General features: G+C 41.6%; 1 protein-coding gene across 1 annotated transcript; it reads left to right on the top strand.

Moving 5' to 3' along the window:
• The first annotated feature begins 7 nt into the window (after nucleotides 1–7).
• On the top strand, nucleotides 8–27,908 carry dars1 (aspartyl-tRNA synthetase 1). Its single transcript, XM_069698647.1, has 18 exons — nucleotides 8–140; nucleotides 3,227–3,329; nucleotides 5,658–5,687; nucleotides 6,072–6,129; nucleotides 8,342–8,434; nucleotides 9,874–9,976; nucleotides 14,143–14,245; nucleotides 15,118–15,198; nucleotides 16,975–17,034; nucleotides 20,471–20,582; nucleotides 22,077–22,211; nucleotides 23,817–23,964; nucleotides 25,880–26,026; nucleotides 26,331–26,373; nucleotides 26,692–26,772; nucleotides 27,337–27,448; nucleotides 27,594–27,665; nucleotides 27,771–27,908. The coding sequence occupies exons 1-18, from the start codon at nucleotides 118–120 to the stop codon at nucleotides 27,860–27,862; spliced, it is 1,596 nt and encodes a 531-aa protein (XP_069554748.1). The 5' UTR covers nucleotides 8–117; the 3' UTR covers nucleotides 27,863–27,908.
• Nucleotides 27,909–27,919: the final 11 nt, after the last annotated feature.

Below are 27,919 nucleotides of genomic sequence, written 5' to 3'. Positions count from 1 at the left end.
CAAAACAGGTCCTTCCTTCCTGTACCCGTCCATGCTTGTGAACAGCTGATGCGGTGCTTCTTTCCTGTCACACAGTCGCGACTTATTTTCTTCTAACTTTCCAAGAATTAGCAAGACATGACGAAAGAAGAAGCCCAGGGGTAAGAGAGCTGTGAACGTTTCGAGCTCGGAGCGCGTTTGACTGCTGCGCGACAGCGCTGACACGGATAGCAGCTGGCTAACGGTGCCTTAACATGCAGTGGATTGCATCATCTGACAACTTTACCTAAAGACTTCATGAAGTTCTGCGTCTGGGAATAAAAAAAAACGTAAACGATGAATACAAATCATTGTAAAACTAAATTACGCTTTTTGGAACTTACGTGGCTTCATCGAATTACAATTGATAAGTCGATATTAGAAGTTCTTTGCAATGACACTGGAATAAACGCTTGTCAAGCCAGATGTTGTTCAGCCTGATTGCACAGATGACGACTTGAACTCTTTGATCTTTAGTTATGTCATGCCACATATTTTTTTTTGCGACATATAACAATATTATGAAACTGTCTGTTTTACAGAACGAGTTTGAACGTCCCGACCTTTATGTGCAAATGTTACTGCTTCATTTTATGTCTCCAAAAAGTATCTGCCTAGTCGTAATTATAACAGTAATATACATGCACCTTATGAAGATGGAGAGCCATTACTTAATGGCTCTCCATCCACTAGGCATCGGAAACTGAAACGTATAAACAAAAAGTACGCTTCTGTTGGCTTTGTAAACAAATATTGGGAAGACCATCTATAACATAAATAACAACTTAAATATACAAAGCCTGTTTCTAAAGTACTGACAATGACAGGTGCCAATAAACCACGTAAACAAAGTACCATAGAGGGACTAACTTATGTACCTTTAAACCACAGCAGAAGAAGAAGGGGGTCGCAAACAAGATGACATCATTCAAATGGGGGGCGGGAGGGGGGGGGGGGCATAGTAATGGAGATATGATGTTTCTTTTGGTTTAATCTAGTTGTTTTTGTACAGATCAGCTCAAATGATTTCAATTGGGCGATTGTGTAATAACTGCGACCGGCCCAGTCAGGAGCCACGTCCGTAGTTTAAAGTGGAGTTGGACAGGAAGGATGGTTTGGTGTGGCAAAAAAAAAAAACTTACCATAACTTATTGTGGAAAATAAATTAAGTGACTACCATTTTGTGTCTTGCTGCCCTGTCTGCACGTGAACTGTGGAGCACACAAGTGTAGTGTTTTGTCTACAAATAGGAAGGAACGCAACTATTCAAAAGATGGCACAAAACAGGAACGCTGCAAACAACAGCTTTAAAAATAAATAAATAAAAGAATTGTTTGTTTTACGTGTGTAAAATGTACAGTTGCATTGAACACGAGAACTTACAGTTGTGCTGGTGACTTTGTGTACTTAGCATTGATGTGCGTCATACAGTAACTTGATAACATTTAGTTTTATGTTTAACTATTCTGGTCGGTTTATTGTCCTTTTATGATGTGATATCAGAAATGTTAACAGTATAACAATTACGTCTGTGAAAGTGTAACAGCTGTCGTGACAGGGCCTGGGTTGGGATGCACCTGTTGGGTATGTGTCATCATGACGAATGTCATGCGACTGTTTAACTGACAGGTGCGACCAGCTGATAATGTTTAACAATATAACGTACAATTATTTGTCTGCGTCATATTAAATTAGCTGTTTAAAGAAAGGAGAACCACTGAGTTGGTTTGTTCAGTGGTTTTGGCAGCAGGCTGCAGATGTTTTATTTGCACCACTGGCTGATCTCACTGTCCTGGAGGTCCAAAAAAAAGATTGTTGATCCAGTTCAATTAATTCAACTGGTTGTTTGAATGTAAATAATCGAGCTGGATTTCATCCACCTCATCTTCTGTCTTGGTGTAATTCAGGTTCAAAACAGAGCTGTGACACGATGTACCAGGAGGCCACTCTTTTGTCGCAGGTGGTTTATTCCGTACATGCAGAGATTGTGAGCTTTTTCAACAGTAGTGAATCAGAACCATTCAATTTAGTTGTTTTGGACTTGAAATATATTGTTTTAATTTTAGTTAAGAATTAGATTTGGTCTCATGAAGTCAAACTAAATCCTAAATGATTTGGCTCCAGGTTTTCTGAACAGTGGTGTCAGTATTAAATTTGGCAAGAGGGGAAGTACAAGCTTGGTCTGAAGTCCTTCCTTGGAAGTCATAATATGTTGGGATTTTTGTGTCTTGTTTAGGCTTTATTGCTATTCATAGTCGGCCTCTGGTCGTTGTTATTTCCTGTGACCAAACAGGAGCTGCTTCCACATCGCTCGTAGGCTTCCTACAGGTCGAGACACCTGGAAAATCAAACGGCACCCATTCATTCACTTGCAACCTTTAAAACACTTTTATAACAGTTAATAAGTGCAAAGGTCAGACTATTTATACATCCATGATCTGCTGGTTTATTGCTGATTCATCTTTTGCAGCTTTTTAGTCTTTGACCAAAACTATATTCTTATCTCGGTAATTTATACACACTGCACTGGTGTTGAAGTGATATGCGTCAGCATGAGTCGCTCAGTTTCAAAGGCAGTACATCTAATGAACTAAATATGAAAGCAGAATCCTGTAATATATAATTTCTTTTTAAAATCAAGAACAAAAATGGAACTTAAGTGCGCTCATGGTCATCTCTGCTGTCTCCTGTGTTGTATTGTGACCTAATTGTTACATCCAGATAAGAGTGTCGTGTTGTATTTGACTGCTGTCCTAAATGTCAGATGCTTATCAGCCCTGACATTGTGTTGTTTTGTGTAGTGAGGCTTTTTTTTATTTAGCAAATAAAGACACTTTAAATTGAGATAAGACTAAATGTTATCATAATCGGATAATCTGTATTCTTCTCATTTTTTTTTATAACAGACTAGAAAGTGTTGGTGAGACTACCATCTTCTTAAAGCCAGTGTTTATCGAGCTAATCTTAGTTTCTGACATCTCTGCTTTTAGCGACTCTCTAAACTCCCGTCCCTCCATTCACTCGGGCTACAGCTGGTTTGTTTGAAATAACAATGGGATTAAAGTGAGCGCCGACTTAAAAGCTGGAGGTGGTGATGGCTCAGAATTAATTTTCCCATGCGGTCAACTACTTCCTCGTGGGACGCAGGGAGAAATAGTAGGTGGAAGTCGACTTAAATGTTTATGTAGTGTGTTTCTTCCTGTTTCAGGGTGACGGAGGAGGAGCAGCAGGCTCAGTCAAAGAAAGGCCTGAAGAAACAGCAGAAGGAAGCGGAGAAAGCTGCGAAGAAGGCTGAGAAACAGGCCAAGCTGGTCAGTGTTGTGCTTTTTTTTCTTTTTCTTTCTGTTGTGTTGTTTCACATCCGCCCCCCCCCCCCCTTTTTTTTTTTTTTTTTTTTTTTTTTTTTTTTTTACAGCTGGTAAAGTTGTGACGTGCGGTTCTGCTGGGCATTGTGGGTCCGGCAGGGTCGGGTAGCCGACGGGGGGGAGAGGGTGTCTATTGTTTAAGTATTCCTGTCATTTTAGTTGTGTTTATGTCCACCCAAACAAAGTGCTATTTTCTTCCACACCGACTGCATAGCTCCCCCTTAACCTCCAGTTAAAGCCATTTTAACACAGTAAAAGGGCACACTGATTACAACGGCTCTGCACTCAGGACAGTCATGTGGAGAGGTCTATTAGACCATAAAGAGAAAGACCAAGACATCCTGATCACTTTTACTCACTATATTCACAATATTTTGGTCCTCATACTGTTATTTGTTCATTTTATTTTATTTTTAATGTTACATTTTCTTCCCCAAATCCCCAATGGCCCACATCATACCTGACAGACTTCACTACCAGCAGAGTTGTGTAGTTCCACAGTAACTAATGAAGGTACCACATTTCTTTGTGTCTCACAAGCCTCATTTATGTGACAGCACTGCAGATTTGGGTATTTTATTGCCATAGATTCTATTTGGTTTGGACATTCATGAACTTTTATAAACTTTTGGGCTGCAATTTCTCCAAATATCAATACTAATTCCCATACTCGGGGTACCAATTCGTCAACACATCCTGTTTCAACAGTCTGCCACTGCTTTAACATTCAAATGTCATGTTTTTCTGGACCCCATGCTGAAAGTGATGAGTAACAGTTGTAATTTTGGGTTCGTTCAGACTCAAATCTGTTTCTCAAATTAGATCTTTAGGACAGAGTGTCCGCACTGTTATTTGCAAGTGAACTAATTTGGTGTGTCCAGACAGCACCTATCTGCATGGGTTACTGTGGTAACCACGTACGTGAAGCTACCCTACTGGCAAGGCTTTCCTATAAAGAAGCTACCGGCTTCTGTTGTTTTCGTTGTCAACTACAGCGTCAAAATCTATAATTTCTCGTAGCGCTCTGCTAGCAGTAGCATAAGATCTGCTTAGTCTGACTCTCCAAATTAAGTTGTCATCATGTGGCGCAAGAAATCAGCATCTGTAGAAATTTGATCGGAATCACATTTCAAACCAACTCCAGATGTGGTTTGGATCCAGATTGCAAAAATTGCATTTAATGTGGTTTTTTTGTTGTTTTTTTGTTCAGACTTTCAAAAATCAATGTGGATTTAATCTGGATATGACAAAAATTGGATTTGGGCTGACAGTCTGAACATAAGTATTAAAAATGTGGTTTGGTAGAATTTCGCCTGATAGTTTTTCCAACTCACCGAATACTGTCAGGTGCGTCTCTCCATTTTTCCTTTGGGATTCCTTCAAAGGAAATCCTTAGAAAATGTGTCATCGAGTTTGGCACCCTGCTTCACTGTGTCATGACTCAGGTGGCTTTAATGGCTGAAAGCTGCAAAGAATCTTGTCATCCAGCTGAATTCCTCCAGTCAGCATGTTTCCCCCGAAGAAGCAGGTGCTGTCACTGTTTAACCCACCGGCTATTGCTGCTTATATCAGTGTGGCATCCTGAGCGTTGCCTCAGGGAAGACCTGAAAGCTGAGTTGAAGGTTTATTGAGCGAGTGTTCGCGGTGTTATTTTCTGCTGTGCTCTTTTTCTGCTTACACTTGTCACTTCTACGGGACCGATGTGGCTCGGTTTGCTTCGTGGCCACAGCAGGTCTATATTCACTTGATCATAAGCTGCAATATCATCCATCATGTGACGGGATTATCATATCAGGGATGGGTGATTCCAATTCACTTCGCCGCCACCAGCCATTTTCATACACCAATATCAATTTGCATAGAAAATGGAACTGTAACTTTGCCCAGACTCGATCTCATCGCACTCTGGGAGTCATTTCCCTCGAAGTCAGCGCAGAGATAAAGAATATCTGTCCACTTATGCTGTTTCTATTACAAGGGAATGTCTTCTGCTGTCATTACTCATTGTCTATGATGTGTTAGAGCAATGTGCGGAAGAGCTGCGGGATCTGAAGCTCTTGGACTGAGCTATGATTTATTAATTTTATTCAAATCCCTGATAGCACAAGATGAAAAAACATTTGCATGACTGTTGTTGCAAAACGTTTTAAGTTGCTCCATTTGAAGTGGAATGTTTTTTGTGAACATTTTTGAACGTAATAGATAGCCCTCTTGTTGTTATTTCCTGGCTGTTGGCAACGCTCTTTAAATCTCTGTCGCTTCTTTGTGTTGCAGACTGCAGAACAACAAAGCGCGGAGGAAGATGTAAGTGTCCCCAGGAGAACACAGCACTCGTCCTCTTAACACTTTTGACTTCCTGTCTGACTTTGATTTTCCCTCCGCTTTCACACCTTTGCAACAATTTGTATGCAAATACCTGCACATTTAAGCACGTGTTTCCGTGTTCTGCTCCTCAGTTTTCTCATGATAAGCCCCATTATCTGTTCTGGCTGTCTGTTATCTTTCTGATGTTGGAGACAGACAAACAGACAGACAGACAGACAGACGACGCTTATGAAATCAAAAAGGCAGAACTGTCTCTGAGAACAATAAAGTCGATGTGCATATGCTAAAAGAAGTGTGATGTTTTATTTAACGGTTCAAGGAAATGATCTCAACTGCTAAAATGTTGTGCTTTTATTCTTTAAGGACTTTGCCAAGGACCGATATGGCGTGCCGGCTATGGTCCAGTCCCAACAAAAACTGGGTGAGTATGGAGGCTGCTTCCTTCTTCCAACTCATCAGACCACCCAAACGCTCACTAATAGCTGACAAAATAAAAGAAGGGCAATGGAAACTGATTTTATGTGTTTTTTTTCTCCTATAAAAAAAGATTGGAATTGAAAGAAATTGTGAAGGGATAAACCTGTCTTTATATATTAATATACACATTGAAATTGGCCATTTTTCCTCATCTATTTGGGTTTTCCAGAAAATGTGAAAATGGTTGGTAAGAAGTGTCATTTTGCCCACAATAGACTGATGACAATCAAACAAGTATATTTCATTATGTGCCTCCTAGTTGCTCCCTTTTTGCACGATGTTGACATGGCGATAGAAAGAAAGCGCTTTTCATAAAAATTAATTTATTCCTTGTCATAAAGTGTGAAAAACAGATTAACGGAGTAAGACGATACCGTGCCTGCAGTCAACACAAATACTTTGATTTGATCAAAAGGGTTCTAATATTTCAAGTGACATGTTTTTTTCTTATCTGTGTGCTGCATTATATTCAGTCTCCTGTCAATCATCTAACAAGAAGTGGAAGTATCCCACCTCCAAAAAAAACATGGAGTCACAAATCACTTTGTCTTTTTTTTAATTTTTATCTGGTTGTTTCTTGGTGGTAGTTCATTTAGAAATGGATTTGTTAAGGTATTCATTTAAAATTTGGGAAATTTTAAGAAAAAGATTAGTGGTGTAACAAAGGCTGTTTAAGGTCATCGCTGGTGAGTGAATTGCACACAACCTTTTTGTTGCATTGCACCAAGACATTGCAGGCAAGTAATAACCACACACCAGTCATGCACTTGTTGGGAAACACGTGTTGAGCATGAATACATTTGTACAAAAGTTAAATGTCATATTTGACTGTGCAGCATGTTTTGGTACATAACTAGGGTTGCATACTGCACTTTGATACTTGTTGCTTTAATACCATCTAGTATTAAAAAATGTTTTGTCATTCTGTACCAAATTACAATTGCTATAGGATGCATTCACACCAAAACATTGTCGTTTTAATATTCATAACTTTACGCCGGAGTAAATCTCATCGGCATTAGTGAGCCAAACCAGCGTTTAGCATACATGAGCTCTACTTGGGAGGTGTACATAGATAAAATCACTCAGTTTCACCTTCGGGCAAATCGTAAATAAGAACACCTTAATTCATAGTTGTGAGCATACGTGATAGCATGCGAGGCATTTATGGTACGTCTGCAAATTGTAGCTGCAGAAAAGAACCCGCTCTACACTCTCCCCCTCTAAACTGCATGAAAACGTAACAATTTGTACTGTAATTTTTATTTGATTAAAATGGATTTAATAAAAACTTGCACTGAACAATGAATCATTCAGTAACGGGTATCAAAGTCAAAGTATTGGTGCCTCTACTTGTATTGAAATTTTTTTTTTTTTTTTTTTTAATTTTTTTTAATGATACACAGCCCAATCTAGAACCTCTCAGATGACCGTCATCTGGCTGTCAGACGTACTGATGCAAAGCGATCAGAAGTGATTAACATCATAAAAATGCCGTTGGTGTCACCCGCCGTCACGCCTTCGGCAGTGTTTGTGTGATTGTTGCTGCAACTAATAGTGTTTGATGACTCCCAGAAGACTGAGGCAGCAGGCGGACCTGCCGATGTCGTCCATCTGTCTGGATGCTCTTTCAGCTTCAGTGGCAGCAAACAAAGTGGGGCCTCCCTCACCTGCATGCCAAGCTCAGCTGTGGGGACAGGGATTGGGGAGAGGGGGGTAAGTTTAGGGCTTTTCATGTGGGTTGACGCAGAGTTCTCAGCCAAAAGGGCGGCTCTGTTTTTCTCAGGTGTAGCCTCAGTGTCTGCCTTTTCTGCCTGATGATAATAAGGCACGAGCATGCCTCTGAGTGATAGAGGTGAAACTGGAGTCAATTTGTCATAAAGCCCAGAGAGAATAGGTGAGCGAGACAGCTTTCAGCAGGCCTCCTAGTGTGTCTTATTTATTACGCATGCCTGTAATCTGAGCATTTTATTGTGCGTACTTCTGCACATGCACATGCATGCTTGTTCACCTTTCTTTCTGCCTTTAGGAGATAAGGAAGATAAGGAGGGGTGTGAGATTCCTTGCACCGAGATGGGGAAATGGAAATAAAGGAAAATTCCTTTTGAAGTAATAAAATATTTGCCTGTGTCTGTGTGTGTGTCTGTGCGAGCCAGACAGGGCATTGGTGAGGATCCAAGATCTTACTCCTGAGAGAGCTGACCAGCAGATCTGGCTGCGTGCCCGAGTTCACACCAGCCGAGCCAAAGGTGAGACACTCCTCCCCCGCCCCCCTCTTTGTTCACTTTTTTTTTTTTTTGGCTTAGAGTGACTTTCTTTTGTGTGAGAGATACAACCAGCCAAGATTGGATGTGCTAATCTGCAGTGCACTCAACAGAAAGGCCTCAAACATCTGCCCCAGGGACAGGTCTCCACTCCTTTCTCTTCAACATCAAACATCAAAACCAGCTGGCTTGGAGTTGCTGTTATTAGATTGCAGATGACCTAAATGGCTGACATCACTCTGCTGAGGTTTGTCACTAAAGGCCCGCAACTAAAAACAAAAAAACGGGCTGCTGTTATTGGGAAAATTCACACAAAACAGGCCTTTGATATGACTTCTCTTTTAGATATTTTTCCTGTTTAGGTTAGTGAACCTACAAAGAAGCTACCGGCTTCTGTTGTTTTCATTGTCAACTACAGCGTCAAAATCTATAATTTCTCATAGCGCTCTGCCAGCAGTAGCATAAGATCTGCTTAGTCTGACTCTTAAAATTAAGTTGTCATCATGTGGCGCACATAGCAGGTTTTTTTTTTTTTTTTTTTTTTTTTTTTCATTCTTCCCATGTTTAGCACTTTGACAACCTGAGGGTGTTTTTAATACCAATGTCAGAAGAGCATGTCACTGCCAACAGCAATATCAGATAACCTGTCCTGGGTTCCAGCTACTGGCAGTCATGGAGCAGCTCTATTTGAATACAATGAGCTTTACCTGCTTATTACACCTCTGTCTTTTATTTTTGTGGTGCTAAAACTGTGATTACAAATATACTCGATCATGATAATGATAATGATGATGATGGTGGTGGTGGTCTTTTAGCCATTTCCTCTCAAGATAACTTCCAGAGTCAAGAGTCACTTCCTCTCCACTCGTGTCTTCATTCTCTACACTGGCTGTAGGATGTCCGTGTGAGCAGAACAACATCCTGATTTGGTGTGGGATGAGGTGCATCTGTTGGTGGGATTTTTCTGTTGCCGTTATCCCCACCACCCGCCCTCTTCTCACAGGCAGCACACATCAAAGTACCTGGGTGGCCTGGCTATCTACTGCACTGAGTTTTTGTTGGCTAAGTTGTTTACACTCCTCCTAGGTGTGTGTGTGTGTGTGTGTGTGTGTGTGTGTGTGTGTGTGTGTGTGTGTGTGTGTGTGTGTGTGTGTGTGTGTGTGTGTGTGTGTATGTTTGATGGGAAGGTAGCAATCATCCTTTCCCCACAAAGTGCTCTTCAAGGACGAGCCTTTGTTTACAAATATTTGACACTTTACCTGCTTCTCACAGCTGGGGCATACCTTCTTGAGTCTCTCAAACCATCTTCAACTGAGCACACGTACTTCAGACAGAGTGCTTTTTTTGTTGTTTTTTGTGACAAGCCTGTTCACTTTGCATCTTAACATCCCGACACTGTCTTTTGTTGTTGTTTTTGCTTGCAGGGAAGCAATGCTTCTTGGTCTTGCGTCAGCAGCAGTTCAATGTGCAGGCACTGGTCGCAGTGGGAGATCGTGCCAGCAAGCAGATGGTCAAGTTTGCTGCAAAGTGAGTACCGAGACTGCTCTTCCTGTCTGAGAGGGCAAAAAACAATGGTGGGAAAAGCCCGGGCCCTAATCGTCCACTGATCCATTTTCACACATTCTGAACGAGGTGGGGAAATCAATCATTTTTCACTTGACAGCAAAAGCTGCCTTTTAGCAGGGCGGAATACAGCAGTGTTTTAATGGAGCAGTTCCTGTCGAGATGGCAGATACAGCCACTCGGATCAGAGGAGGAAGACATACTCAGGAGCCAAGCACCATTAGTCATGTTAGCAGCCAAGTTGCAGCCCATTACTGGTCGTTGCACTATTAACGGATATACGCTTTATCAAACTAAATAAGGGAGGTAGGCCCGAAAATAACGCTGCTTTACGCGGACATTAGAGGTTCAAGAAGGGGGCTTGTTTGCAGCATTTGTAAAATAACTCTGATATTGGGACTTCAAATTACATAGAAAAACATTTCCGATGCAACTCATGTAATCTATTTAAACACACATTCATTGCACTGGGCCAGTGTTAGATGAATTTCAGGGGAACACCTGCATCTTGTATTATTTGAATGGCATCACCTTAGATATTGCTAAAGTAGGTGCAGGGGAACACCCACAACTAATCTGCCAGACCAACATGGCAGTTATAACACTGGATAAGACTGAACTGAAGCAATGGAGAGATTGCAGAAATGATTGCTGTTTAAATACTACAATTACTATTACTACACTAGTAGAAGTGTGGCGGCCTTACAGGCTCACACACGCTGCATATGTGCTATTTAATTGTTCTCGAGAATCATATTAAAAGTTTACATGCATTGATTGGATTTAAAGCTGTGAAGTCTACAAGCTATTTTTATTGTGAAAATTCATGTTCATGTACCTGACTTCCTGCCCAGCTCCTCCGTGCAGCTTGTAGCAGTTTCTTCAAAACTTGACTAGAAGTGTATTTGGCAGAGAGAGGACCCTTCTTAACGCGCCGCATTGTGTCTGGTGGACTCTCGCTACAGTGTCTCTCTTCTCCTGATCATTTTGGACTGAGCAGCTAAACAGTCTGTCAATATCAGCACGAGCATTATATCAGAGAGAATATACAATAAACAGCAAACTGAATATTGATTTCCTTTGTTACTTGTTATCCGTTCAGATTTATTGGGAAACAGAATGCTTCATGTAAGAACTAATGAACAAGGGTTTTAATGTACACGCCTGCTTGAGTCATATGTAAACAAGTGAGAGGTGCTAAATGTTTACCGATTACCTACATGTGCATAAATTACCATTTTACACGCACTCATTATATTCATGTTTCATAAAGGAAACCCTCGGAGCCTCGTTGGCAGGTTGCTGCCGTATGTGGGTGCTTCCAGGAAACTTAACACAACAAAGTTTTTTGTAATGAGGGCGAGTTCACTGCTACTCAGAGCCGAGTCTTGACCTCAGCTGCTTGAACACACTGACCCCACTTTGCAACGAGTGTCACGAGCCCCTGACCGGGCCACAGTTCCTCTTGGTAGTCGCTCAGCTGACCTGCTCCCCGCTGTCGTTGAGATTCAGCTCTGTAGCTTCAAAATGCCGCTGAGCACGGGTCAGAAGTGGCCGGCAGTTTGGAGATGTAGGTCACTGTTGAAAAAGTTTTCTATATTTCACAAGATGTATGACAAATGTATTTTTGTAACCAATGATTTCTTTAATGTGTAACGGTTCTTCAATCTGGTTCTGCAATATTTGGTTGAGGCCGTTAGAATCGATTGCATCATTTAACCTCATAACAACAAGTGAAAGTGATGACACAGTTGCCAAGACAATGGTGTCTCAGCAACACCTAAAAATAGTGAAGTAGTGTTGCAGTCGCGGCTCAACAAGAGGGCACTGCCATCAAAATATTTTGTGCTTTTTAATATTTATCTTTAGAAACAGGTGGGACTGTCAGTTCTTGTGGCTTTCTGGAACACATATAGTTTCACACACTTTGGTGCGATGATTGACAAGCTGAGTGAGACCCTGGATTACAAGAAAATCCTCTTGTAATCATGCCGTGGGCAGAGATTGTAAGGGAAGTCTGCTTTCCGTGTATTGTATGTCCAAGTCATCCCGTCTCACTCACACGCTTTAATTATGTGATCGTTCCGTGATCCTGTGCAACCTTTACTCTGCTCAAGTGCCTCAGAAGGGCTGAATGTAAAGCAGAAGAGAACTGTGACCTCTTCAAACTCGCTGTCTCAGAGGAATCAGAGTCTCTGGTACCTCGGAAATAATCACAGCATGTAGCTTAAAAAGCCGATTTAAAACGCTACTGTTTTACTTATTTTCTCGTGGCATGTAGCCATACAAATCATATTGGGTTAGTTTGCCCACATTTTAGTCGCCCATCACTGAGATATCGGATTCTGCTCTACCACTGAACAAACTTTTACATGAGCGAACAGACCCTTTTAGTTGCTTCATAATATTACCCTTTCATAATAAAAGTAATGAATGGTATGTCAGATCTTGTAGAACAGTTCATGCTGATCTTGCACAGCATCAAACTGCGGCAGGTGTCCTGGATGAGACAGGTTTCTTCCATTTTGTTCTACAAACTAGCCTTTTGTTCGGGACCTTTTTGTTTTTTCTCTTGAGGGAACAACCGGTCAGAAGCCTTGCCGCATGGTGTGAGTTTATGATTTCAGGTTCTGAGGGTGGTTTAGACTCGTTTTTGTGGATTGTTCTGTTCCTTGTAATTCATGTTTGTAGACCTCAAAAGTGACAGGATGGGTGACAAAACATCCTTTACATGTTATTTAATGCTATTGATGTTAAAAATGTAGAACATGGGCTCTCAAAAACACTTTTACGTTAACATATTCCCAATAAATCGGAAGCGTAATGCCTAAAGAGTAATTCTCGTAATTCTAACTGACCATCTTGTTTTTCCCTGGGTTGCTGATTCAGTGCGAAAGCCTTCGATCTTCCTTTTTCCTTTCTGACTCGTATCTCCATGTGATATTGTCAAATCTCAGTCTTGAATTAATCAGTCTGTTTCCCTCGGTGTGTGCTCAATATGTCGTCACCAGCCAGCGGGCCCTGCAGCGGAGGTTATTAATGTGGGGATTTATTTATCCAACTAATCTCCTACTAGCAGGGAAGGACTGTGGTGGCAGCTGTCGTGGGGCTGAAGGGACGGCAGTACCCCAGTGTTCAGTCCCTCATTACTACTTTTTAATGAGGAGGAGTGAGGGATTACAGCAGGTTTCCCATCTGGCATTGCGCTGTTTGACAGTGGGAGATGTTCCTCATATCTCAGACGATATGCTGGGTTTCATCGCGGAGCCTGTGTAGGAAGATGGTGCATTGTTTTGAAAACCCGGTGACAAAAAACCCCCCCAAAAAACGTGTTCCCCTTAATGTGTTGTAGTTTATTTTGGCTTGAATGTCTAATGAGGAAATTCTTGCCCCCGCTCTCAATATTAAACAGTTTTTTTTGTTTTTGTTGAGTTGGGTACTTCAGAGATCTGCAGCGTGATGCAAGTTTTCTCAAAAGCAACAATTCCCTCCTGAGCCCGACTGCCTCTGTTTACGCCTCATGTTTTATATTTCATGTCTGATCTAAAGTTAAAAAGGCAATCTGAAATTTGGGAGCGCATATTACTATAATTTATCCTCTTACCTGCCATTGAAATTAGCTTGTACTGGTTTAATTGCTCAATCGTTAGGGTCAAATAGGACCTATATACTTATAAAATGACAGTTTGACGGCACCAGATGAGATTTTTCTGAAAGTAAAAACTGAAGAAATAATGTGGTTATAGGAATCCTTTTGGAGGTTTGAGAATCTGTTTTAAGAGTTAAAATTGTGGATCCAATCCATAGCAGACAGCTATTGGTCTAAAATCAAGATGTGTGTGCATTTTTTTTAAATATTAATTTGAGCCAAACAGCAGTTGTGTTTTTCAGGATGATAAAAAAAAAAGAAAAGAAAAAAAAGACCCTAGCCCTGATCCCTCAGTCAGCCCTGTCTGTACATTACATCATGAAAAATGTAAAAGTTTGTCAGCAAATATCGCTCATAGTTTAACAGAAAAGTGTTTTTCCTGCAGTTGTCCTTGAGGTTTTTTTTGTGTTTTTTTTTTCTTCTTCTTTTAAGTGCTATGCGTTGTTTATACTGTTTACGCCCTCTCAAATGTCTCCACCAGCATCACCAAGGAGAGCATTGTTGACGTGGAGGCGTCGGTTAGGAAAGTGGAGCAGAAGATCGAGAGCTGTTCCCAGCAGGACGTGGAGCTCCACATCGAGAGGGTGAGCGTTCTTTCACCCCAGTCCTCAAACACACACACAGACACGTCTTAAGACACACATATGTACACAGAGCTGATAAAACATCGCTTTCAATGCAAGTGTATGTATACGTCCTGAAAGAAATGCTCTCAACTCTCAACACAGTACATGACCATTTAGTGCTCCAAAACTTTACATGTATTTATGCTGAATCCGACCGTATAATAGTCCTGCTTTTCCATACATTTCGATTTCAATGTCTTTTTTGTTCATAGAGCAGCTTGAAGAACTATACACATAAATGCTCTGAAAGCGTCAAAACGACAAGCCGGTCTCTAAGTTTGTGATGTCACAAACTCAACTCATTTTATATGTCCACCTTCAGCAGCTAAAAGATTAAAGAAAACCTGCGATTGATGCTGGCAGGGTTCACTCAAAAAAAGTCAGCCAATCAGAAGAAAAGCACATTCATATAATACTCCAAAAAGCCGCTGCGCCATAGTTTTCTATTCAGCCTCTCTCATGAAATACAAAGTCAATACATTTTTTCCTGAAGTTCTTATGGTGTGGTTATCCAAAGTCACTCGCTCTTATTAGTTGGTCTATCGGAAAATAATCCCATCATTAATTAGATATTGGGCCTCAAAAAGCCATGGTTTTGGGGGGCGTGTCCATTTGATTGACAAAAATGACCTTGCAACATAAACAATAACGACTGTACGCGACAGCATGCAGCTGCACAGGAAGTCAACAGATTTAACACGTGGTCACTCTGTCACATACAGATGAGCTGTGAACAGATGAAACTATGTATTTTTCATTGTGTGAACCTCTAATGGAAACATTGTTGGGTTGTCACACGCTCACTGCTTACTGTTTCTTTCCCCTCTCAGATTTTTGTCATCAGCCAGGCAGAGCCTCGTCTCCCTCTGCAGCTGGAGGATGCTGTCAGGCCCGATGGAGACGGCGAGGAGGTGAGGATGGGTGGGTGGGGTGGGGGGGATCGGGGGGTGGGGGGCAAGCAGCATCTTTCACCCAAACTCCTCACTACATAGGGACACTCCAGGTCTATCTTCTCTGCCTACTGCTGTGACGTATTGGCTTATTCACCCCCCCCCCCCCCAATGAAGCAGCGCACAGTGGTTGGAAGTGATTGTAGTTATGTAAATTGCAGTAGATAGTTAATTAAGGTTTGTATAACGATCCACTATGAAACACTGTGGAGATTGTCAATGTAAGAAATAGGGACTGAGTCCATTGACTTAAGTCTCATGCTTGGATATGTTTGATCCAACTATGCAAAGGCAACAAGATAATTAACAGTCCTGAATTCATCATATCAGAAACAAAATGGAAATATCTCCACACTGCGAACTAACTTTGCTCTTCAGACTGAAGTTGTTTTCAAGAAAAAGAATGGAGTTTTGTGTTTTTGGCAGCGTAGAGGATGTGGTAATTAAACCTGAACACCTCGTTTGACTCAGCCCTCTCCATGCAAATGGTGCTTTAATCACAATGTTTGTAAGAGCCTGCAGCCCGTGTTTGGGGAGTTGTTTGAATTCCAATTAAGGAATCGTGCATCGATGCTAATTCATTTGAGAGACTCGTAATGCTTTTTTAAAGCCATTCTTTTTTTTCCGAGCTGCACTTTTGGTGGTTATTAATGGTTGTTAAACTTTGAGGAGTTTAAATCACTCACTAACAGCAGTTCACTTCAGTGCAGATGTGATTGTTTATTCAATTCAAGAAAGATTCTGTTGACTTCTGTTTTGTAAATTGTGTTGCTCACATACGGTCGGATAGATCTTTAAAAAGCTACCGCAGAAAACTTGGGAAACAGGACTAACTGTTGCCGTGTCGTTGCTTTACACAGCTCCATTGTTTGCCATTGTTTTTCATTAGCTATATATCCATCACGTCCCATATGAAATTACATATTCCCATATTAGTTGTGAGCAAATTCAAATCTGGGTCTTCGGATCATACCGAAGACAGCTGGGAGCCCCTTCATGTTTATCCAGTAAGACAATCTGTGCAGCTGCAGCAGCATCCCAGGTGTTTTCTGTGGGGATTCAGGGTGTCACTCACACTCGTAGCAGCACCTGCCTTCCCCGGAGACACTGGCCTCTACAGCCCTGTCTGTCCAACTGTCAGCCCGTCGAACATTTTGTCCCTCTGCGTGGGGCTGTTAGGAGCAGGATGTGGCTACACAGGCTATTAGCTCAAAGCCCAGCGGGCCCCGTGAGGAAGCCTGACATCCATGACCCTGGAAGCAGTGGTTCCTCCTGTGATGAAATATTTATTTTTTCATTTTTTTTTTCTTTTCCTTTTCTTCTTCTGTTCTTGCTCTGTTTTCTCACATTGCAGATGTCTTTTATTGCAGTTGACCCCGTAATAGTAATTGCATGAGACAAAGTAAATGTTTTTTCTTTTAGTTGTAGGTGTTTACTCACGGCAGTTGTGCAGTACTCCATGTTTGTTGTTTCATTAGTGAAGATAAGGTGCACTTTTGCAGCCTAATTGCCTTGTTTTTTGAGCTGCCAGTTGCCTTTTAATGCCGAATATTGCAACTAATGAATTTTACTTTATATTCTCTTCCCTCGTGAGGTTGGAAAAATCATTAAAATTATTTACACACCACTGACCACCTACAAACACGCCTGTGCAAAGAACAGGAGGATCTGAACAGTATTTAATAGTCAGAGAGTCTTTGGTGATGTGATCATATCTTTTTTTTTGTTTTCCCTCAGGAAGGCAGAGCCACGGTGAACCAGGACACCAAGCTGGACAACAGGGTGATTGATCTCAGGGTAAGTTGCTACCAGAGCTGAGATAAACCAAGTGGAAAAGCAAGATGAACACAAAGGCAAAGTCTGCATTTGCCTCGAAATAACAAATCTTGGAATACAAAAAAAAGCTGTTGCCTTCAGATATTTGAAGTAATGTTTCTTTAAGGTACTCTTCACAAAACCAGCTGCTCACTTAGTTTCTTACATTTTATCCAGTATTGTAGGAAACGTTTGCACCCCAATCTTATGCAGGGCATTTGAAGGTGCTTCAAATTCAAAGGAAAAGTTGCAACAGTTGGAGGAGGAAAGTGAAGTACTTGAAATTACAGAGCAAACCTCTACACCTCCGAAGTAAAAGAGAGTCTGTCATTTAGTGTGCTGATGCCGTGAATCTTGTGCAGTGTGGGAGATGTGCGAAACCCGTGCGAGCAGCAAAAGAAGCCAAGCCACAAAGTGTCTCATTGTTTTGATGTGTGCCTCCCACGTGGATGATGCGGCTGGCAGGAAGGCACCAGCACCCGCTGCTCCGAGACACGTAGCTCACGAGCCTCACAACAACACCTGTTTCTGTAACACGGTGCACTTTGAGCTCCTGGACGAGGGGCTGTCATCAGTTTTGCACTTAAGAGCCCGGTGAAGCTATAAAGCGGTTCCCACAGCAGAAGACAGACACTCCGAAAGGGAACTATAAAACTCCCCCAATAATAATTTAGTCCCAATGAAACTCCCTCTGTAACTTGACCATTCTTTAACATGAGCTGTTTCCCACAAAAACACAGTGAAGTTTACTTCCATTTAGGTAGTTTACAAAAGACAGCTGGACTTACAGGCAATTTGACCGTAATAATGACCACTTAGTTGGTGTTCATCTAACATTGGTGCTGCTAAGTGTATTAGGCTGCAACTAATGGGCATTTTTTGATTAATAATTTATTGAATTGGTCTATAAAAGGTCAGAATTGTACAAAACAAATCGCAATTCTCATAGCAACAGTGCACTTTAGGATTACATACAGCAAAGAAAACCAACAAAACCTTTGATAGGCTGTTATCAGAGAATGTTTTTGATAAGGAAAAAAATGACATCATAGACCAATCAATTACTAAAGAAGTTGCTGATCCATTTTCTGTTGATTGATTAATCAGGTTTTGCCTGGAACTAATTTTACCTTCACTGTGGTGTTAATGACTTGAAGTTCATCAGACAAACACAGAGAAGCTCGATACCAACAAGAAAATGTCACCATATACAATTCCAGAGTCAGAGGATCTCATTGTCCACCTGATGATTAAAATACCCACTTGTTTCAGAGTCGGGTTTATCGGCCAGGTTTACACAAACAAGGAAATTTGACTCCGGTTTGTAACTTGCTGTCACAAAAACGGACATAAACAGACATGTATACAGCCAAAGGACATGTACACAGCTGAACAATGGTGCATAGAACTGTGTATGCGTGGGTTTCCTAGCGAACGCCAGTGTCCTGTATTCGTAGGGAGGGCTGGCAGAGCGATTCCTCAGAAATGGACGGTGCTCCTTCGCAAAACACAATTCAGCATACCACTGTTGAAGGGCAGAGAGTCAAACTTACAGCGCTTGATAAACCGTTTACAATGTCGCTTCTGCCGTCTTCTCTGATCTCTGATGTCAACATACACAAAACTGTAACACCATGGTTTTTGTTTAGGTCGTGAAAACACAGATCTGCCCTCTAGTCAGTACTCTAGCTACACACAAAGTACGCAAGAAAGTACACCGATCAGCCGTAACAGTAAAGCCACTGACAGGTAAAGCATAAAGTACACTACGATAGCCCCGGTATAAATCCTTCCTTCATGAGTGTTATGATGCTTAGTCATTATTTCACTTGATTTGGAGGTGTTAATTTAGTTGTGATATTGAAAACTGTAGTTTGTGGTGCTGTTGAACCGTGTTGGGTTATAGCGAGAGGTTTTCTTAATGTTTTTGTCAACTCAACTCGTTAAAATTGGAGGGAACGAAATGTGAGGAACCCCTTTCAATAAAACTCAGCACAGTTAAAATGGCACCACAAATTACAGCTTCCAAAATGACCAATTAAATATATCAACACCTCGCAATCAAAATTAAATAACAACTGAACATTATGATCCTCATGAAGAAGGATTAATTTCTGGGTTGTTTTGTATTGTGCTTTATGCTTCACTAATCAGTGGTTTTACGTGTATGCGTTTTATGAAAAGCACATATATGATCTGCCTATAAGTATGACAGTGATCCCGTGACCTAGCCCTGGCAACTATATAAACCTTCATTTTGGGCTTTGAAACCCAACTGTGGTCGATTGGGACCACAGGAGTGTTTCAAACCAGCCCTGTTTGCCACCGAGAGGTATGTCAAACTCGGGTATATTTCATGAGGCCCCACACCATCAAAAGAACAGCCAGTTTCAGGATACTCACAGCTACCCACCCACCATCCCATCTGTACACTGCAGGCAGGCTGTAAACAGGAAGTGCTTTCTAATTTGTGAGTGCGGTCTTGCACGGACTGGTTTTAGGTCGGTTTTCCCAGGTTTGGTGTGTGTGTGTGTGGGAGGGCTGGGGGAGGGGGGGGGGGCAAGCCCCATGTGTCATAGCACATGACATAAATGACTCATAGGTGTAGATTAGTTTATCTGCTTCACTGCTTTTTAAAGAGGTCGGAAAAAGGTTTTTTTTTTATCAAACAGGAAAGATTTGTATTTTTCTTTACTTCTTCTTTTTTTTTCTTTTTTCTTTTTGGCTAAGTATCCAGATTGTAAGTGAAGGGAAAGTTTCATCGAGACAGCCCTGAAGCATTGTCTGCAGATTAATGAGCTTCCCAGTATTTAGACATTATCACCTTCCCATTCTGCCAAGTGTTAGTCAGACAAAGCCTATTCAGGACTGGACAGGCAGTAGAGACGGGAGAGATGGGAAATGAAACCTTTTAATTAACGCAGACCTGAGCGCTCCTTATTATTCTGTCTTCATGATGACGTATAATAACTGTCGGTGAAAGGCAGTAAAGCTCAGTTGGAGAAGTCTTGTGGTCATTTCAGATGAGTCAGTGGATTTAGGGACGGTTCTCTTACATCTTTGACGCTCTGTCGCCTAACTGTTGCACTTTTGGTGGGTTTTTTTGTGGGGCTTAGGCTTTTACAGTAATTTCCTGATTCTTTTTGAGCAGTCATACTCCCTGCCTTGGTTTCAGTATTTACATAATGATGGGTTTAAAGTTCCTGAGGCTCTCGCTGGGTTTGAATGCATGCCTTACTTACCCTTGCCAGAAAATAAATGTTTCACCCTTCATGCAGACTGGAGGTGCATGGGAAGAAACTGGCAGCCTTGTACAGCTGTTATAATTGTGTAATAAATCAAATGAATCACGCCAGGTGTGTGTAATGGCCCCTCTGCTTGTGCTTATTTTGTTTTATGTGCATGTATCCTCCCGAAGACGACCACGAGCCAGGCCATCTTTCGCCTGCAGTCCGGAGTGTGCCAGCTCTTCAGAGACACCCTCACCAACAAGGGCTTTGTGGAGATCCAGACCCCTAAAATAATATCAGGTGAAAACATCTTCTCTCGTCATATTCCCTCATGAGAAAACTGAGATTAACAGGCATTGAATCATTTTCGATAAGCTGTTTCAGTTGAGGCACACTTGTTGCCCTATCACCACCCACAGGTCTCCTGTGAGTCATGGTGTGACAGTTGTTGGGGCGACTTCCTCTACTCTTCTAGATGACAGTTGTTGGAAAAGTTCCGTTGAAGCTCACAAACGGTTTTAGAGTTTTAAAACCAAAAACAGACTCATGCATATCGATGCCCGAGCAAACGACAAGACAACAAGGTATTAGAGTGAATTTTATTGTTTCTGACCAACAAGGATTTTAATCCAGCTCACTGGGGGTTTGATGCATCGACCAACTCTCACATCAGCCCCTCTACTTTCACATTTCCACACAACATCCACAAGACCTCTTATCACTTTACCGAAGGAAAGGAAGATGGAATAAAAAGAATAACTCGAAATTCAGATATCTTCTCAGCAATATTCAGAAGACACAGCAATTGCCCTTCAATTGTGTCTCTCATCGTGGCATTATTTTCCAAACATCAGGTGTAAGAGGAGAATCTACATGCTTGTAAAAAACAATCTTCAGCTAAAATCGTCTTTTAAAGCTTAGAAAAAAAAACCTCACAAAGGTAGATATTGTTGATGGATAAATGGTTGCACTTAAATCAAAGAGCAATTTACAGCCACTGTAAGCCAAAACAGATACACATGATCTTTTATTCTCGCAACAAAGCAGCGTAGTCTTGAACTCCACTTTAGTCCCGTGTCTTTCCACACGCCTCTCAAGATTTGAAATTGAACTGTGGCGAAGCTTGCAGCACTCTCACTTCCTCTTTTCTTCAAGAGCCAATGACCGTGACTGCCTAGCGCTTCGAAAATTCAAAAACTGCCGCTCTTTTATTTTGGCGGCACCTGTGAATCAACAAAAACCGCATCTTCCTGCGTACCACCACCCATAGCAACCGCAATGAACAGTTTGTTCAGCGCATGTGAATCCCCACCCTACTTCTGACGCCCTGAGAATATCAGATAGTGTCTCGTGACGTGTGTGTGGCAAATAGGCATCTGTTATGCAACTGACCTATTTTATATAATGCAGACCTATTTTTGGTTGTTTTGAAAAACATGCCAGATAGTTGTTTATGTTCGATGAAGATTTCAGCTCAATTGATTTTGATGACTTTTGTCAGCATCCAACAAGTTGCAGTCGAAAAAGGTCTCTGGTACCGTTTTCTATTGGCTTAAAGCTCTCATGGAAGTATTCTCCTAAAAACTGAAAAAGTACTGAAAGCTGGTCAAATGAGGGCAGACTTTCAACTGACATAAATAATGAACAGGTGATATATTAGATTATTAAATGAGGTGGGAAAGGTTTTGAAGTGAGAAATTTCCTCACTTAAAAACTCGATCATCTTCAGTTAATGGTCATTTGGTGCTTTGGGCCTGTAAAAGTCTAATTTCTAAAACTTGTCTTTGTCCACAGCTGCCAGTGAAGGTGGAGCAAATGTCTTCACGGTGTCTTACTTCAAAACCAGCGCCTACTTGGCCCAGTCCCCCCAGCTCTACAAGCAGATGTGCATCTGTGCTGACTTTGACAAGGTGTTCTGTGTGGGTCCAGGTAAGACCTGCGTCCCATCTGCTGCCTCCTACGCCGGCGAACTCCTTATGGCAAACAGCAAAATGAGCAGCGAGAGTGTAATGAAAAACGCAGACCCTATTAACGGAAATGACAGCTTTAAAATGGCTCCAAAATGCAGTTAGATTGTGAAACTTTAACAGACCTCCCTCGGCTGCTTTCACTGTGGTCGGAGCTGCTGCAGAGCTCAGTGTGTTAGTGACACAACGGGACTCGTAAAAGACTTTATAGTACCGAGTTTGAGGGAGCCGGCAGCTCTTTAGATAAGCAAACAGTGCCACCATCTGATTAGCTAAGCAAACACCGCCCTCCCCTGCTTGTATACATCCAGTGTTTGTCCTATACACAGCTATTATTTGTAGATTACAAGATGATTTTTAGTCGACGCAGGATTCTCCCCAAAGACGGAATAAAACATCTGTGAGAAGGAAGCGTGTGAAATATTCTACCGACTGGACTGAGTTTTTTTTTGTTTGCTTCCTCTTAGCTCCACCAGAGAAATCAAAGGGTTTCGGGTCATTACTGCTTCTAAGGCAAAAATGTGCTCACCACTGTTGCCTTAGTTACAGTCTCACTGATTCAGCATGGAGGGAGAACTGAGATCAACTCTCCTCAAAAATCCCAGTGGACAAGAAGCACAACTGTGTTTAAATTTAGCTTCCGCGGCGACCGGGCCACGATATGAAATCATCCGAAAAAGGTCCGGCGGGGGGACGAACAGATGAAAACACGAGGCAGGTGTTCTGCAATGAGGAGCAAATGTCATTGGATTTTTTTTTTTTTTTTTGCCTGTCTGCTGAAATGTATGCAGGGGTCATAAGGTTTTGTGGGTTCCAGAATAAAACTTTGTGTGCATACCAAAGCAGACATTTGCATATGTATCCTCTTTTGTCTCTGGCATACCTGGACAAAGCCATTTATATGCATGGCTGGGTCTCAATCATTGGGAAATTGTGTGCATGTGCACATGCCTGATTTCCATACAGTTCACCCCGTATGAACACGCACATTTAATTTCTCCTTTCCGTGTATGTGTAAAGACTCTTTCACCAGTCTGTGGAGGTTTAAACCAAAACAACAGGCAGAAAACAAAAGATCAGTTACACAATATGGAGTTTGTTCCCCCCGACAGAGACAGAGCAGCCATCCTTATGTACATCCAATAAAACTCATATGTCATTAACTCACCTCCGAAGTGGTATTTTAATCATCATCAAACTTCAGATTAATATAAATACAAAGTGCTTCACAATCAAGGATACAATGAAATGAAAGATAAAAGGAAAGTTCCTACAGTTACTCTTTGCACTAACATTAGCATTCGATTAGCATTAGCCGTCCTGATCTCTAAAAACTTTACAAACACTAATTTGCGGGTGAACACACTTGATTTTCTGGGATAATTCAGAAGCCAGAGTTTAAATTTGATGACCCTTGACATGGACCTCTGCCTAATATGGTCCGGTGCACATGTACAAGTCCAGAATACTCAGCATACCATGACACTGCATTAAATGTCTGTTTCAGCATGATATGTGTTGAAACGTTTCTTGTCTTGAGACTGATTTTGAATCTGCACCGCTTCAGTTTTCAGGGCGGAGGACTCCAACACCCACCGTCACCTGACTGAGTTTGTGGGTCTGGATATTGAGATGGCCTTCAGCTACCATTACCACGAAGTGATCGACTCCATCACTGACACCATGGTGCAGATCTTCAAGGGCCTGAGAGACAAGTAAGATCAAGGTTTATACGCTCAAAACTAAGAGGCTGACATTTTTTGTTTAGACATGACAGAATCACTGGGTTGTTTGTTATACTCAAACTTTTTGTTGAGTTAAATTGGTAGAAATTACACACCTGTGAGGCTCAGGTTTTTGTCCTCATATTCAACGCGTGGACAGAATGCTTTTTTAAAGGATCAGTTTCTGCTGCAGACATTTTGTGGATTGCAAAAACTCAAGCTGATTGTGTCGAAAGTAAAGCAGTTTAAATTGTTGACTCCAGCTGCCAGCTGTCTGTTCTGATGAAGGTCAGTAATTTCCACTCACTCTTGTGAACTGCCAACAAGGAAATGGAGTGACGTGGCTTTAGTGCCTCCTGGTGGTGTAAATCCGTGCAGCAGGCGTAAAGAGCGTCAGCAGCAGATGACTGAATTAAAGAGGAGTATCAGGTCAAGATGTTTTCATGTGTGAAATCTGCACATGGCTTCACATATTTGTGTATGGCAGTGTTTTTAAAATGTATTCCAGTAAACAAGAAGAGACTTTACATTTGACAAGTACCTTCCTCTTCATGTGAAAGTTAAATTGATGTCTTTGGGAAGCACCGTTGAATCAGTGGAACATATGAGGTCATGTCGAGGTGCAGCTGACTGTCCCTTTTACATTGTTCCTCTTTCTCAGGGCAGTTTAACTGTTACTTTTGTTCTCTTGACTTTCCAGACGGTTCCTCTTGACGTATTGAATTATTTTGATTGTGCTGTTGACGGATGTTCCGTCGCTTCAGGCACGAATGACTCGGCCTCTTTGAAGCTCTGTTCCTCATTTCTTGTTGCTTTGACAACAGAAATGTTGCTAATGTGTTTTTGAAAACTTGAAGTGGTGTAAGTTCTCTCTGTTATAATAATGTTTCTAACTGTGATTCAACCTCCTCTTCTTCCACGACTGGTACAACAAACTTGGCTCTACTAAGCTTTTGTTATCGGATACATTTCTCGATTTCATTTTTCACTGCAGATAATACGCCTTCGACGAGGCATCATTACTAAAGCAGCACAACACACACTTGGAAAGCTGTTTTTAATTCTCCCTCTCCCAGCAAGAAGAGAATGTTTGTTTCAGAAGAAGCTGAAGGCAGCAAAACAAAAGATTGCTGTAAAAACAGGAGAGTAGTTCAGTGAATAAAAAAAAAAAAATACATATCTGCCTCGATGGTAGCTTGTCTAGTCAGCAATGACAGGTTTGTGCAGGGTGTCGCATGTCGAGCAGTGATTGTGACTATCCTCTCTGACCAACCTGGAGTCTGCAGTGTTTTCACATCATCTTTTAGTACCAGATTGGAAGGTAAGACAAAAAAATAGCACCAGATATTATCAGCAGCTTTTGGCCAGTGAAAAGAGTAGAGACGCTTCGGGCTAGTCCAGCCAGTAAAAAGAACAAATGACTACTTTTAGGGGGAAATTATTTTTATATTGTACAAAATTCTAAGCCCTTTAATATTCAACCTGGGCTGTAACCGCAATTAGGTGAACAACTAACTTTGTCTGGCACTGGTCTGTGTATGGGTAGAAATTTAGAGACCTTGATTAGGAGGCAGTAGTGTGTGTGTGTGTGTGTGTGTATGTGTGTGTGCGCACGTGCGTGCGTGCGCGTATGTTAGTGTACTTGTATTACTCATGTTGTGGGGAAGTCCTCATAACAGAAATTACTCAATTTTAAGGTGAAAACTTAGTTTATGGTTTGGTAAAAATTTGGTAAGTATGGTTTTTGGTAAGCCTGCAGGGAAATGAATACAAGTCAATGTAATGTCCTCGCAAAATAATAACGACTGTGTGTGTGTGTGTGTGTGTGTGTGTGTGTGTGTGTGTGTGTGTGTGTGTGTGTGTGTGTGTGTGTGTGCGTGCGTGCGCGCGCGCGCGCGTGTGCCAGCTTCCAGACGGAGATTCAGACGGTGAACAAGCAGTTTCCGAGTGAGCCTTTCAAATTCCTGGAGCCCACGCTGAGGCTGGAGTACACCGAGGCCTTGGCCATGCTGCACCAGGCTGGGGTGGAGATGGGTGACGAGGAAGACCTCAGGTCAGACTGCCTCACACACCCCGCGCCCCACATCTTGCTCGTCTCGTCAGATGATTTCTACTCGATAAAAGCAGAAGTAAATTTGAACACGAGTTTTGAAGAGAAGATGTGAGAATATCACATCAATAACTCAGCATTTAAGGAATTCATGTGATCAAAGCTCTTCTGTTTAACTATTTAAAGCGCAGCCGCCACATCCAGAGAACAAGATGTTAGTCTAAAACAGCAGCAGTGAATGAAATAACGTTCTGATATTCAGTTATCAGTATTTAAATGCCTTATTTTGTTTGTTGTTGTCCCGTAGCACGCCCAATGAAAAGCTGCTTGGCCGTCTAGTTAAGGAAAAGGTAAGTTCGAATGTGTGTCAGTCATTTAATATCACACTGTAAGAGTATAAACAATGTTTGATCAGACAGGGACTGTAGAAAATGGTGCATGTTGGCAAAGATTTAAATTTGAAGTCTTTCATAAGTGACAGAAACATCATCATCATCATTTAACCTGAGCTGCAGTCATAATGCTGAACAGAGAAACCATCATCTCAAGTAGTTTATTATTCAATCCCAAAATAAGAAGAAGAGAGACACCCGTTTCTTCCTCCATCTTCATGCAGCTGGTGACTGTCTGTATTAACCCTCTGCTTTATTTTTTAAAATTTTCCTCAGTATGATACTGACTTCTATGTGCTGGATAAATACCCGCTGGCTGTGAGGCCCTTTTACACCATGCCTGATCCAAACAACCCTGTAAGTCTCTTGCACACAACGCAACGCAACGCAACGCAACACAATACACTTATTAGATAAAACTGTTTAGTAACACATTTAACAAGTAATATAAACTTTTACAGATTAGTTTTGTAAAACCTGGCAAGATCGTGGCAAGAATATTCCCTGTAGTGGAGTCATGAAGAATTTAATTTGTCCTGAGAAAGCTGCAAGCTGTGTACCAGAAGTGCCACTTCAATATCAAACATGCTCTTTAATTACTATATGCTCAGTGTCTTTGTGAAATCTGTGTTGAATATATTGTTATATTGATGTTTTGGCTCCTAACACGTGTTTTTTGGCCAGTTTATGTAGACGAGTTTCAGCTCGAGTGTTGAATATTTTTGCCTTTTCTGCTCTTTTATTTCTTTCTTTCATTTATCGTCTCAAGTTTCGTACCAGTGTGGTCCTGTGTCGATCCAGACTGCAGCGCTGCCAACTCGCAGTCCTTCCAAGTCTTTTTTTTTTTTTATTATTTTTTTTTACAGATGTGAGGATAAACCTGAGTTCTTCAGCTTGTTTCTTTTTGGGTTTTTTGTCCAGAAATGCTCCAACTCTTATGACATGTTCATGAGGGGAGAGGAGATCCTGTCTGGAGCTCAGAGAATCCACGACGCTCAGCTGCTGACTGACAGGGCCGTCCATCATCAGATCGGTAAGTAGGAATTTACAGACGGTGCAGTTAAAGGGGCATCAAGTGAACTGCGAGGGATTCATCTCTCTCTATTTGTGCCCTGTGGTGCTAACAACATGCTTACAAAGTTTTTCACAACTTTACACCTACTTTTCTGATGATGTAGATCTGGAGAAGATCAAGTCCTACATTGACTCCTTCCGCTACGGAGCTCCCCCACACGGTGGCGGAGGCATCGGTAAGAATTACCAATAACAAGCATTTTCTTTTATTAAAAAGTATTTATTAGAATGACTAAATATAAAGAAGATCTTTTGAGTGACTGATCTGCCGTCCTTCAAAGGCCTGGAGAGAGTCTGCATGCTGTACCTGGGTCTCCACAACGTGCGTCAGACCTCCATGTTCCCACGTGACCCGAAGCGCCTGACGCCCTGAACCCTTCCACCGTGTGGACGGACCCAATCACCACAGGACTAACACACACACACACAC

This window comes from Brachyistius frenatus, unplaced genomic scaffold (assembly GCF_029030835.1).
Source record: "Brachyistius frenatus isolate BFR_SWC_R1_liver_20210118 unplaced genomic scaffold, ASM2903083v1 Contig_27, whole genome shotgun sequence".
Taxonomy (NCBI): domain Eukaryota; kingdom Metazoa; phylum Chordata; class Actinopteri; family Embiotocidae; genus Brachyistius; species Brachyistius frenatus.
The sequence above is the reverse complement of the archived record's forward strand: the minus strand, read 5'-3'. Positions and strand labels throughout refer to the sequence as shown.

Bases quoted from the DNA above. Each gene is read 5' to 3' on its own strand.
- dars1 (XM_069698647.1), top strand. From the start codon at position 118: ATGACGAAAGAAGAAGCCCAGGG. The intron at 22,212-23,816 runs GTAAGACCTGCG...GCACCGCTTCAG, and splicing joins GGTGTTCTGTGTGGGTCCAG to TTTTCAGGGCGGAGGACTCC. The intron at 26,374-26,691 runs GTAAGTTCGAAT...AATTTTCCTCAG, and splicing joins GCCGTCTAGTTAAGGAAAAG to TATGATACTGACTTCTATGT.